The sequence below is a fragment of the Acanthisitta chloris genome, unplaced genomic scaffold (assembly GCF_000695815.1).
Source record: "Acanthisitta chloris isolate BGI_N310 unplaced genomic scaffold, ASM69581v1 scaffold44116, whole genome shotgun sequence".
NCBI classification, from domain to species: domain Eukaryota; kingdom Metazoa; phylum Chordata; class Aves; order Passeriformes; family Acanthisittidae; genus Acanthisitta; species Acanthisitta chloris.
In genome coordinates, this window is record NW_008677589.1 from 1 (window position 1) to 12596 (window position 12596).

The 12596-nt window shown below is 38.3% G+C and overlaps 1 protein-coding gene across 2 annotated transcripts; it reads left to right on the plus strand.

The window, feature by feature from the left end:
* Positions 1-2619: 2619 nt before the first annotated feature.
* VDAC2 (voltage-dependent anion channel 2) lies at positions 2620-11953 on the plus strand. 2 transcript variants are annotated; one of them, XM_009076565.1, is made up of 9 exons: positions 2620-2636; positions 3420-3496; positions 4496-4545; positions 6834-6986; positions 7076-7128; positions 7577-7804; positions 8991-9141; positions 10043-10100; positions 10927-11953. In XM_009076565.1, the coding sequence occupies exons 2-9, from the start codon at positions 3430-3432 to the stop codon at positions 11016-11018; spliced, it is 852 nt and encodes a 283-aa protein (XP_009074813.1). In that variant the 5' UTR covers positions 2620-2636; positions 3420-3429; the 3' UTR covers positions 11019-11953. The 2 variants fall into 2 exon arrangements, with proteins under 2 accessions (XP_009074813.1, XP_009074812.1); XM_009076564.1 differs by lacking the exon at positions 2620-2636 and having other exon boundaries at positions 3377-3496.
* Positions 11954-12596: the final 643 nt, after the last annotated feature.

The following is a 12596-nucleotide window of genomic DNA, read 5'->3' on the forward strand; positions in this document are numbered from 1 at the left end:
CGGCCGCTGCATCCCCGCTTTCCCCTTCGCTGCCCTTCCCTACTGGAACGCTCTGCTTTGCCTTTGCTTTCGGCTCCTGAGCACGTAGTCCATTTCCAGGGGTTTTCTCCCGGGTTTCTATATTGGCCTGCCCGTGGCTATTAGGCTTGCGTGTCTGCGAGCTGTAAGTAGGGAGAGACTTTAATGCGAGGGTAAGGAGATGGGTTTTCTTCTTTTTAAGCTTTAGTAGCAGTGTAGGCCTAAAGGTCAGTGTGTGCCCAGTGTATCTTAACAGGTTATTTTTTAACCAGTCTTAACGTTTCTGTGTCTATTTGCTGGTATAGCTTTGGCATAGTTACTGCTGCTTTTTAAAAATTCTGTGAGTAGGCTGGGTTTTTTTTTATTACAGCCTGATCTGGTTCCTAGCCTGACCTTCAGTATCCTAAGATCTTAAAATTGTTAGAAACCTTAATAGAAATCTTTGAAATCCTTTAATTGTAGGGTGTGAGAATTTTGAAATAGTACTTCGAAGGAAAATTGTGATGTAATAATTCTGGTGTGATGAATATATTCTGTTCTTGGAGAGATTCTTCTTTCTTAGGGTGGCATGAGACAAAGATCAGGGTGGAGCTCTTGGCTCAAGTATATTCTGTAGTTCAAGTAGATTACTTTATAGCTGTTTCTGCAACAGACCTCTAGTTGCTAAATGGTACTTATATTTTAGTCACTTCTAATTAGTAATTTTTAAGTGAAAGATACTTCAATATAGGGTTGAAGAAAATTGCTTCTAAGAATTTGCAAACCTAACTAACTTGCCAACACTGGAGGACATAGGATTGATTTATTATTTTTTTTTTAATGACCCTGTTTTCATTTAATGGGCATTCTGATGCTGACACTAACCTGGCAGGTATTTAGTATACCCAGAATTAACTCTTGGTTTTCTCTTTTGTCATTCTCCATCCCTGTTAGTATGGAATTAGAACAGCAGTGTGGCAGTTGTCCTCCCATTTAACTTTTTATTACAAAACTAGAATGTCTGGCTGATTTCCTTGAAGGGGAAAGGATGCTTAGCTAAGCCAGATAAAACAGCAACATCCTTTTTTTACTGTAATAATCCTCTGAATTTCGACACAGAGCCAAGTTTGATAACTTCTCAGGACACTCCTGCGTAGCATAAATTTCCTGTCTGTAATGGTTGTCTAGTCAGATTGAAAACAAAAATGAAAAGCTCATTTTTTTACTGTAAAAGCCTGTCTGTTCTAAAGAGTAATGTAAAACTTTACAAACAATTATTCTTCTGAAGATGCTACTTAGAAGTGAGATCTGTTAATTAAAGGAAAAATATGTAAATAAATAAACCTTCTCTAACATCTTTTAAGCTGCTGAAGGATTGTACAGTTGCTGTACAGCAGAAACTTAGAGGGAAGTAACACTCATAATTTGGTCTAGCACCTGTTTCTTTTTATTGAACAAATAGGAACCATTTAATGGTTAGTCACCAGGATTAGGATCTGTTCTCCTGTAGACATGAACTTGGGCTGAGCCTTTTTAAACTTCAGATGCTCTAAGTCTTTTTCATGTCTTTGTTGAATTTAACTCTCTAGAAAAACACACTTGTTTTAAGTTCTTGAGCAAGTGGTAGATGTCTTGCTATAGTGACCTGAATGTAGAGTTTGGACCTCTTTGCTATGGAAATTGGATTTTTTTTTTTTTGGTGTGTGTATTTTTTTTGGGTGTATTAAAGTCGTTGCTCTGAGGAGGTTGAAGTTACCCTCTTATGGCATAGGGAGGTGGAGTAAGGTACTCTGGAAAACTGCATTACAAATTGTAGAAAGAAAAGGAGCAGTCTGGTGCCTTACCATTGCTTGCTGAAATAGTTTGAGGGTGTTTTAGAAAGTAGTAGCGGTTGATACAATTGGGCTGTTGTGGGTAATTAGAGTTTAGGTTTGTTTTTTTTTTATGTGGATGCTGTTCTGAAACAACAGTCTGTTTAGTGGTGTGATGCCCTGAAGGATTTTTTGGTTTTTAATATTGAGTGTTTCAGGAAAGTTTTCCTTTATGTAGATAAGGCTGTGAAAGATGGGAAGAAATGTATCTGAGAAGGGGGGTGGAAGAAGGCTTATCTTGGTCCTGTGTTATTGAGTACACTTAGGATCTGGCAGAGATCTGCAGAAGACAAGCAATTCTGTAGCCAGATGATGAAAATTTAAGTATCGGTTAAAAGTACTATATGAAAATGAAGTAAACTTTTTGCTTTCATTCAGAAGTTAATGCGTGAGGGTGTTGCCCTTGTAGTTTTTCAGGTTCTCAAGCTACATTTTAATTTACTTAAAAAAACCCCAGAAACCCACCACACACACAGAAGAGCAAGATAAACAATGAATTATGTTAATCTGACTTTCTCCGCTAAGCAAGTGTGACCAATCAGTTTCCGAAGACAAGTTTTTTGCTTGTGTTTAGCCTTGTCTAGTTAGTTTCAGTGTTCCCGTGCCCTTTCTCCCACCTTTCACAGTGTGGGAGGAGTCACTAACATGCTTTTTTCTGTATTTCAAAGCTTTAAAATACAGTGCCTCTGTAGCAGTGGCTTTTTGCTATTGAAATAATGGGAAAACAGTCACTGAAGGATAGAGTGTATCTTCACATGGAGAAGAGTGACACAGGCCTGGTTGAGACCTTATCCTGGTGTCTGTCCAGCCAGGGAGGCTGGGACATAGCTCTTCTTGAATGACAGGTTCTTTACCAGTGAGATTGCCAGAGCTCCCCCTCTGAGAAAGGGACTTGTAGAGAGAGCTGTTCTCAGGGACACAGTGTTGCTCCTACTTGGACATTTTAAACTAACAAGGCAACCTCCCAAACTTAAACTCATGTTTGTCATAGGGAGGAAGTACTTTGTCAGATTGATTGCTACTTAATGGCATTAGATGTTCTTTTTTTTAAAACTGTGTGTCTGCCCTTTAAAATACAGGGCAAAATGGTGGTGCAGAACATGTTTGAAAACAAAACCTGGTAGGTACTTCAGGTAATTTTCATAATGGTGTCAGAGTTGACTTTGTAGAGCTTCAGGGAAGAACTGTCCACATTATGGTTTTTCAGATTTTTAATTTCCAGGTTTTTGGTGATAACTGTGATTAGTTAATTTCTGGTAATTAAAGATGTATGGAGAAATCTACTTGAAAAATTAAGACCTGGGTGGTGTTGTAATGCCTCTTCTCTACAAAGCCTCTTCTCTACTGAAGCTGAGTAAACGTGCAATGTTTGCAGTGAACATCACTGAAAATTTGTAGGTGCTTCACAGAATGCTGTAATTATTTGAGCCTTGGTCTATTAACTGCCTTCATATAGAAGAATCTGCCTTGAAGAGTATCTTGAAAGAGTTGTAGTAGCATTTTTTTATGTGCATAGTGTTAAAAGATTCACTGTTAATTAGTCCTTTACCTTTCAGCTCCAATGGCGATTCCTCCATCATATGTAGACCTTGGCAAATCTGCCAGAGATATCTTCAATAAAGGATATGGTAAGAATAGTACCTTTTATAAAACTTGTTTAGGTGCAACAGTGAATTGCCTTTTTACTTTGGTCTGTAAAATTGAATGCTCATGTTGCTGTGTTTCTGGGGAGGGAGGAGGTGTGCTGTTTTTATAGCGGTACTGTTATCTAGCAGATCATTGGAGGCTTTTCATGAGCTGTTTTGATGTGAAGTATGTTAAATCTTACTGCCCTAGACACATAATGTCAGAGGTGTACAAGTATGCAAGAATGTAAGCGGCAAGTGTAGTTTAAATTTGCCACTCTGTGCCACAACATTTGTTGAAATAGAAAGGCATTATAGCTTTTCTTGGACTAGAAAGAGGAATGATTGTTGGGATAAAGAATCCTTCCACAGTTCAAAATGCTTTAATACCAGGCAGTTGCATAGATAAATTATTCTTTTTTGCAGTGCTATTTCTTTCTGGTCTTTGGGGCTTTTTTTTGGGGGGTGGTGCTTTTTTACCAAGATTGTTGCTCAACTCTGTGAGTAACAAAGAGAATTGTCACTCCCATAAAGCCTACTTGTATTACAGTTCCAATGGCTGTGTGTTTCCCAGTGCCTTCACCTTTACTGCTTTTTACTTTTGAAATATTTTGTCTTGGTGCTGAGAGAGGAATTTTATGCATTGGGATAGCTCTTCATTGACTACAAAAACGATGCCATTCAAGGAGCAGAAAATTATGTATTTCCTCTATCACTAAGTTTACTCTTGGAAGCCATCATTTGGTAGTTAAATGTGCAGTATACAGCTGAGAGGCTTCTCCCCACTTTGTGTGGTGATGATCAAACAGAACTCCTGGCCTTTTTTGGAGTGGTCTGTGTTACCTGCTGTGGCATCTAAAATCAAAATGTTGCTGAAGTCATCTATAGTTGTTTATATATATCTATGGCATACTGCTGAGACTGCTTGGAAAACCAGCTTGAAAACTGTGCAGGGTCTTAGGTAAAAGCCTAATTGTGTAACTTTGACTTCTGTTTGTTAAGGTTTTGGGTTGGTGAAACTAGATGTGAAAACAAAATCTGCAAGTGGAGTGGTGAGTTTAAATAACTTCTATTAATTATATTTTTTAATGGATATGTTCTGATATTTAGTTAGAAGGGCCACTGGATAGATGCTATTAAGTATTTTATAGGTTATATGAATGATAAACTTCTGGTGTAAAATAATTTCAGAACCCCCTAAAAATCTGAATGTAACAGGTATTGCACTGATTAGTTATCTTTGTAAAATAAAAGTTGTCCCTGGTCTTATGTCTGAAAGTGAACAAGTAGCTGACAGATTTTTAGAGTATTTTGATATACCAATGTATATACCAGTGTATGTAGAATATATTTCTGAAGTACCTTGTGATACTGTTTGTACTTCATGGAAATTTCCAGCATCTTGGTGCTTGTATGAAGTAGTTGGCATTGAATTAGCTGTTGAATCTTTGGCTCCTCTAGATATTAAAGCATTGTGATAATGTTCCATGCAAGATATCTTGGTCATGCAAGCAGTGCCCCCTGTAACTTTTACCTATTTCTAGAGCAGACTTTACAAGATATAACTGTAGATTTTTTTTTCCCCATAACTGGAGCTTTAACAGTGTAACTTGCTGTTAGAAACAAGATTTGTGGGTTATATGCACTGTTTTTTCTATAAGTCTGTATCCCAACTGAAGCACAGGTTGCAAGAGCCCTGTAAGAGGTATACTTGTACTTACTTTAGCTTGGGTGGTGGTGTGGTTTGTGGTTGTGTTTTTTTTGGTTTTGTTTTGTTTTTTTTTTGTGTGTGTTTTTTTTTGTTTGTTTTTGTTTGGTTTTTTTTTTTTTTTTTTTTTTTTTTTGTTTTGTTGAGGGCTTCCAGTTATGCTGGTAAAACTGTGAAAAATCCAAGCCCTAATGTGAATCCCTTATCAGTTATAAGCCATTCTTCCCAGGAGGAGATGCTGCTGGGATGTATGTACTGCAGGTGCTTTAAAGCAGAGATAAGAGACAATGTAATAATTTGCTGCTCTTGAAGCTATTGCCACAATGGTTGCAGTCACACAGATCCTGTACAGTAGGAATAGTACAAAGCAAGAAGTTAAAGCTGAAGGTATTTGTGTAGTCCCTGTCACTTGCCAAGAAACAGACCTTACTAGGATTGTGCAACTGTGTGGATGGTTTAGTGGTTCACTAACGTGGTCAAATTTGATCAGCCATGATTAAGGAACAGTCTCCTGTGCATTTGCTATGTGCTTTCTGAGCCTGAGCTGTAAGAGTGCTTAAGGATTTGTGATTTCAAATCAGTGTTGCCTTCTAGGGGAGGTGAGTGTGAGAAGTCTACTTGAAAATAATATTGTGCGTGGAGGAAGACAGATCAGAATGTTTAATTCTATGTTTTAAAAAGTTGAAATAGTAAACTTTTTAAATCTTATAGGCAATAATATTTCAGTGGAAAGAGCTTTTTAACATGTATTTGCAAAACTGGCTTGAACTTCTGCTAGGTATTGCCTTTAGTTTTTCAGTAGTGGTAGACTGAAACTCTTCATTCTGCTCTTTGTGAGAATCCAAATAGTGAGAGACATCAGGGACTACTTCCCTTAATAAAGAGATGTGAGTGGTATTTTTAACTTCTAAATACTTTGAAGAATTCCAGCTAAGACCGTACCATAAAGCCAGAGTGTTCCCTTAGCTCACAATTCAAACATGAATGTTATTCCTGTGTGTTATTAAACCAAGGTGCCAGGGGAATAGGAATTTTATAGATGTCAGTAAAACATATGTGCCTATGGCTGGTGTGAGGATGCATTGGTTAGACGAAGAACTCTTTTTAAAAAACAATCAAAAACCCAAACCAAACAAAATACCAAACCATGCACCCCACCCCCAATTTGAAAAGCGATGCCATTCTCTGACATTTCACAGCTGTATATAATTTATCTTGGGGATGGTTGACAGGAATAATGAAAATACATATGTGACCCTTACAGAGGTGCATTATGTGCCTCTCAGAGGTCTTGGCTTTCGGTTTAACTTGCTCATTGGGAGGATCAAACTCAGCCTTACGTTTCAAGAACTTGTTTCTGCTTTTAAGGAGAATACTTATGGTGACTACTGTCTTGCTGCTGAGTTAGGTTGGGACCCTGTACATTTTGTAATAGTGGCAGGAGCACTGCAGTTGAGATGGGGTTTGGGGGAGGCCTCCATGCAAGCATAAATCATCTACTTCTTGGCTATGCCATTCCCCCTTCTCCCCCTGCAAGTTGCCTCCTGTGGCATAGAATAACAAGATCTTAGTGTTTGCTGAACAAAACTATGTAATGCTTCCAGGAATACATATATCTTCTGTCTGCTTTAGGAATTCACAACATCTGGTTCATCGAACACAGACACTGGAAAAGTGAATGGGAGCTTGGAGACCAAATACAAGTGGGCTGAGTATGGGCTGACTTTCACAGAAAAATGGAACACAGATAACACTCTGGGAACAGAAATTGCAATTGAAGATCAGGTAATAGATTAGGAGAGTATTTATTTGCTTTTACCTATCTAGCAGAACTGAATTTATAGCTTCATCTTATCTTCTCCCTCTTCAATTAGATTGCCAAAGGCTTGAAGTTGACATTTGATACAACTTTCTCACCAAATACAGGGTAAGAATCATTAACGTTTTTACTTTACTTAGGGGGTAACCACACCTATGGCTTGTTCATCTGGTCTGTGGTATTGACAGAGCTGTTTGTGTGGTTTGCTATTGATCTGGATTAGCAAATCCCAGTGTTAAAAACTTCTGTTCTTTAGCATCACATCTGTTCTATGGGGTTGGCATACCACATCTCACAACAGCTCACTTTGCTTATTTTCTGGGATAGAAACACTTGGAAGATTGCAGAAGGCATGAAACTGCTGCTACATTCACCAGAAGATGCCTATATGTGGTAGCCCTGTGCACTCTGGGTGGGCTGCCTGTATTTCTGCCTGGTCAGGGGCATGCATGTGCATAGCACTTAGATATGTTGGGTAGAGTCATATGGCTTGAATTTGGCAGTTCATAGGAGATCATGCATGCCTTGTCTCAAAATAAGTGTTTCTCTGTTTCAGAAAGAAGAGTGGTAAAATTAAGTCGGCTTATAAACGCGAGTGCTTAAACCTAGGCTGTGATGTTGACTTTGATTTTGCTGGACCTGCAATCCATGGTTCAGCTGTCTTTGGTTATGAAGGCTGGCTTGCTGGTTATCAGATGACTTTTGATAGTGCCAAATCAAAATTGACAAGAAATAATTTCTCTGTGGGTTACAAGACTGGAGACTTCCAACTGCACACTAATGTGTAAGTACTGAAGACTGTGTCCAGCTTTGCAGAAGCAGGCCTTGTCTGCCTTTCCTTCTAGCCAAAATACAAATACTTGAAATATTAAGAGCTGCTCACAAGGCCATTGAATGGAATGCATTTTTCAATAGGAAACTTTAAATACATGTGATACTTTGTATCTCTTTTTCACACAGCACTAAACACCTGTGAGTCACTAGCACTTGCTGTATAATATATGCTACAGCTTATCAAATACTGAAGTGCATGTAAATTGGAAGTGCAATAGTTCAGTTGTGCAGAGCTGATCATAATACTTTTTCTGGCTCTCACATTACATTGAATTGTATCAGACTACAATTTATGGGCAGTAGATTTGTCAGAGGTAGTAATTAGTGTTGCTCTGTTTTAAGTAGGCCAGTAGTAGTTTCTGGAGCAAGACTAGAGCTTTGCTTTTTGGACATCTTGCCTCTCAGGGGTGAAGAGTGCATGAAACAATATAAATAAACAAGTGTAAGACATCTTGTTTGTGAACTTCCTTAAGGCTTCCTGCCTTTAAATCTTACGTACTTCAGAGCAAGCTGATGAAAACCTACTGAAAAACATGGTGTTTTAAATCTAGGTTAATAAAAATAGGTGGAGTTCTAGTGAATTTATTTAGGAAATAACTTCCTTGAGGTAGAAGTTTATGCTTTTGGAGGGGAAGGATGGGGCTTGTACATGTCCAAATTTATGGAACTTGAAGGGTAATGGAGAAAACTGTGGATCACTTTATATTCTGGACTGTAAGAATTACATTTCAGTTTATTAATGTAAAACATTGTGACAGCTATTTTTTAAAAGGCCATCTAGTGTTTTAGGTATATCATATGTATTCAATAATCATACAATTCAGAATGCCCATTCACTACATTTATCTGTCAGTTTTCTAAGGATGTGAGCTGGAATGTCATTCAAGGAGTTTGTTCAACATCAGTGTGAGAATTAGCTGTAGGACTCTGAAATACCTTCTTATTTCCGTGAATTATTGCAGTTAAATTTTGCCCTGAAACCTTTGTTCATCTCCCCTTCTCTTGTCAAGAAATGTGAAACAACTCCCAGCTTCTGGAATTGTCATTTGAATTAAAATTTGAAGTAGTTAAGCAAAAAAATATAAAAAGGGGATTATGTAAATATAGGAAACTAACTTTTTTCTTCATTTGTGTAGCAATGATGGTTCTGAATTTGGTGGGTCAATTTACCAAAAAGTGAGTGACCATCTTGAAACTGCTGTAAACCTGGCTTGGACAGCAGGGAGCAACAGCACTCGCTTTGGCATCGCGGCTAAATACAAGTTGGATTCCACTGCTTCTATCTCGGTGAGTGTGGCTGTAACCTGGAGGGTTGTGCTAGGTGCAGAGTATTTTTGGTTTCTGCCAACCTGTGTTATTAGTACAAAAGAAGGAAATAGGTCCGGAAGTCTTGTAGGAATTACTCTTACGATCCAGGTAGTTATATTTAAACCAGCAGTATTTAAGTTCTGTAATATTGCACACAGCAAAGCCTTCCTCAGAATCTAACTTGAATGTTGTGTCCTCTCTGGGACTGTATTTATTAAAAGAAAAATACAATTAAAAAATAAACCCCCTCATGTCTAGTTTAAAGAGGTTTTTTGAAACCAGGTTTTGGGGAGCCTTGTCACATTCTCATCTGGCAATACTGATGAAAAAATGTGATAGGCAGAAAAGTTTTCTGTCTGTGATGAAGTTAGGATTGAACCTGGATCATTGGAATCATCCTGTTGAGGAAGTGATGCAAAGTGAGCTAAATGATTTTGCATGTACTGTTTATCATGATATTATGAAATATTTGCTGCTGGACTGATTGGACTTGCAAGGTATTAATTCTTTCGTAATACAAACATGGAGGATTCTTCTGAAGTGGCATCTCTTGGGACACTGGTGGTTAGTGGCTGTTGCCTTCTGAAAAGGGGGAAGTGGGGACGTTCACCTGTGAAACCACATTCCAGTAACAGTTCTCTCCACCCTTACATTCTGTCTGCTCTTAAATATTCAGCCTATTAAAGCTCTTACAGTTTCAGCTGTAAGTTGGGCAAGCTGGAAAGAGAGAATTCAGAAAGCAGAGAGGTATTGAAAGAACAAGTAGAATTTGGTTAAGCTGATAATGGCAGTGTTGCCATAGTTATTCTGGTTTCTGAATGATGACAAAGAACTAATCAATAGCATTGCTTTTGTCCTTCTTTGTTTGTTGTTTTTTTAGGCAAAAGTGAACAATTCTAGTCTAGTTGGAGTGGGTTACACCCAAACTCTGAGGCCAGGTAAGAGTTATGACATGAATTGTGTCACATATATACCTTTTATGCATCACAAAGAAAACACCTGACATCTATGCATTTATATGCAACTATTTTCCTTCTTCAGAAAAATTTTGTCTTGAAGGCAAACAAACTTATGTTGCACATCAAACCTCTATCTAAACAAGACACACTCCATTTTATGTAATGGTATTAATGCATTGTATTCCTCACTGATTTGTACAGGAATGGATTGGATTGTGTTTGATAGGATAGCTTTAGGCTAGGCAAAACAGTCTTCCTTTTTTTTTGTCATTGCTTTCTCTGAACATTTCACATGGAATGATAGCAGGCCTTGAAATAATTACTAGTTGTCAAACCCTCACACTTCCTGCTCTTCATATTTAGTAAGATAACCCTCCAGAATTTAACTTGTTCTGCTTAAATATGAAAACACCTGTTAATGCTTTATTACCACTGGTTAGTTCCTAATGTGAAAACCAATAAAAATGTAGTTTCATTCCATCCCTCTGTTGGTACAAGTGTCTGTCTGTCTGTCCATAAATTTTCCTTATCCATTGCACACCTCTAGCACAGGAGAGCTCATGTCTACTTAGCAATTAGAGACTTTGTTTATCCCCTTTATAACACAGTGTTTACAAAAGGCATCTGTCTTGGTGCACATAGCTAACTTGGAATAGATTTCATGGGTAAATGGATTCTTCCTTAGAAATCTTTAGAGGAAAATAGTGACAGAAAAATTGCTACAGCTGGGACTTGTAATGATGGATGTTGTGTTGCATGAAAGCTCTGCTCTGTGTTCTGAACATGTTGCTTAAAAATCTTACAGGTGTGAAGCTTACGCTGTCTGCCCTGATAGATGGAAAGAGCATCAATGCTGGTGGCCATAAACTTGGTCTTGGCCTGGAATTGGAGGCTTAAAAAGGTGAAGAAACTGCTGCAGAGAAGGGATATCAGAAGAATTTGGCCTTAAAATGTATTTCCAATATGACCAGCAGGCTTTTTTTTCCAGGAAGGATGACCTAGAACAAGAGCTGTATTTGAAGTATTTAGACAGTTACTTGTTAGCTGGTTTCTAGTTAAATTGGTTACCCATCTAGTTAAAATTCTGAATTAGTGCAGTCACTTAAACATTATTTAAATGTATTTAACTGTTTAATGCGCTACCCACAAATAATGAAATAGACATTTATGAAAACTGTACAATTGTGTGCATGTTTGTTTTTATGTTCCTTTTAACATTCGATATTGCCATTGAATGGAAAATGGATCAGTGGATGTTTTGAAATGAGGTCAACTATTTTGTTGAATCACTTGAAGGAGAAATACATTTGGTATCCCAAGACAAATTATAAATAAAACAAGTATACACACATACTTGTGCCTCAGATACTTTAAGAGTGAAGACTCGAGGGTAGTGCTCATTTTTAACTTTAAGTAATCCAAGAAGTAGTGCTTTGTACCTTTGTGCAATTAAGAACCCCCACCCATGACAATACTGAATATAGGTGAACAGTTGGATTCCTCAAGCAAGTTGAATGTGCTTTTCTGTCAGGTAAGGTTTGTCATGACACACCAGTTTAATTCCCCCTGTGTTCCACGGGCGAGGGGTACTGTGTTCCCAGTTGGCCTCCTGATGCAAAGAGTGCAGGTCGATGTTCTTGGCACACTGAGACATTTAGGAACTGCTCCTTGAAAAGCCTCACCACAAACACACCTTTTGCTTATATTTGTATGAAGTGAGATGTATCTCTGCAATTGAATGTAACAGTGTAATGGTATAACAGCCTGCTTATCCCAACTGCTGTGAGAGGTTTCTGCTTAAAATGACTGAAATAAAGACAATTTTAAATGGAGTCGGAGGAGAATGCATCTGATCTTGCTTTCCCTTTAACTAACAAGTCTTGGTAGATATCCATTTTAAGTCCAGAAGCATGCAGAGTAATGGGAAAACTCTCATGTTTTTCTGGGATAGAATGGAGAAGAACTAGAAGTGTGAGGGATATTTGGTCTGTGAACCTAACATCCCTTAAGGTCAAACAAGCTGTGAATGCTTTTAATGTGGACTGTACTAAATACATGTAGTTGCACAGCTTGCTTTTAAGAGTGGGGATTTATTGAGTTCAGGGGAGTGCCTGGAGGCTGCTTTGTCTCTCACAGCTGAGAAGGGTGTCTTGATACTTTGTCTTGCAGTCTGTGGTTCACAGCAGCTTCCTTAGGGCAGGTGGCTAGCTTATGATCAGGAAGCTTTCTCTGGTTTGAAAGCTATTTTTGGTTGATACTGGGTTAGACTTAACCCCCATGAAAGTGCTAGTGATTTGTTCAAGGTCTTGTTCCATCCCTTATTGGCACCCTCATACTGAAATTCTCACATTACCTTCTCTGTTGTGAACTGCTGGTGTTTAGGCTTTAGCTGTGGAGTAGCAGGGCCACTTTCTTTGCAGAAGGCAAAGCAGAGCTTAAGCTTCCAGCTCAGGCTCTTTGGGCAGGCTTGCTACT

Bases quoted from the DNA above. Each gene is read 5' to 3' on its own strand.
- VDAC2 (XM_009076565.1), top strand. From the start codon at position 3,430: ATGGCGATTCCTCCATCATATGTAGACCTTGGCAAATCTGCCAGAGAT. The intron at 6,987-7,075 runs GTAATAGATTAG...CTCTTCAATTAG, and splicing joins AAATTGCAATTGAAGATCAG to ATTGCCAAAGGCTTGAAGTT. The intron at 7,129-7,576 runs GTAAGAATCATT...TCTCTGTTTCAG, and splicing joins ACTTTCTCACCAAATACAGG to AAAGAAGAGTGGTAAAATTA.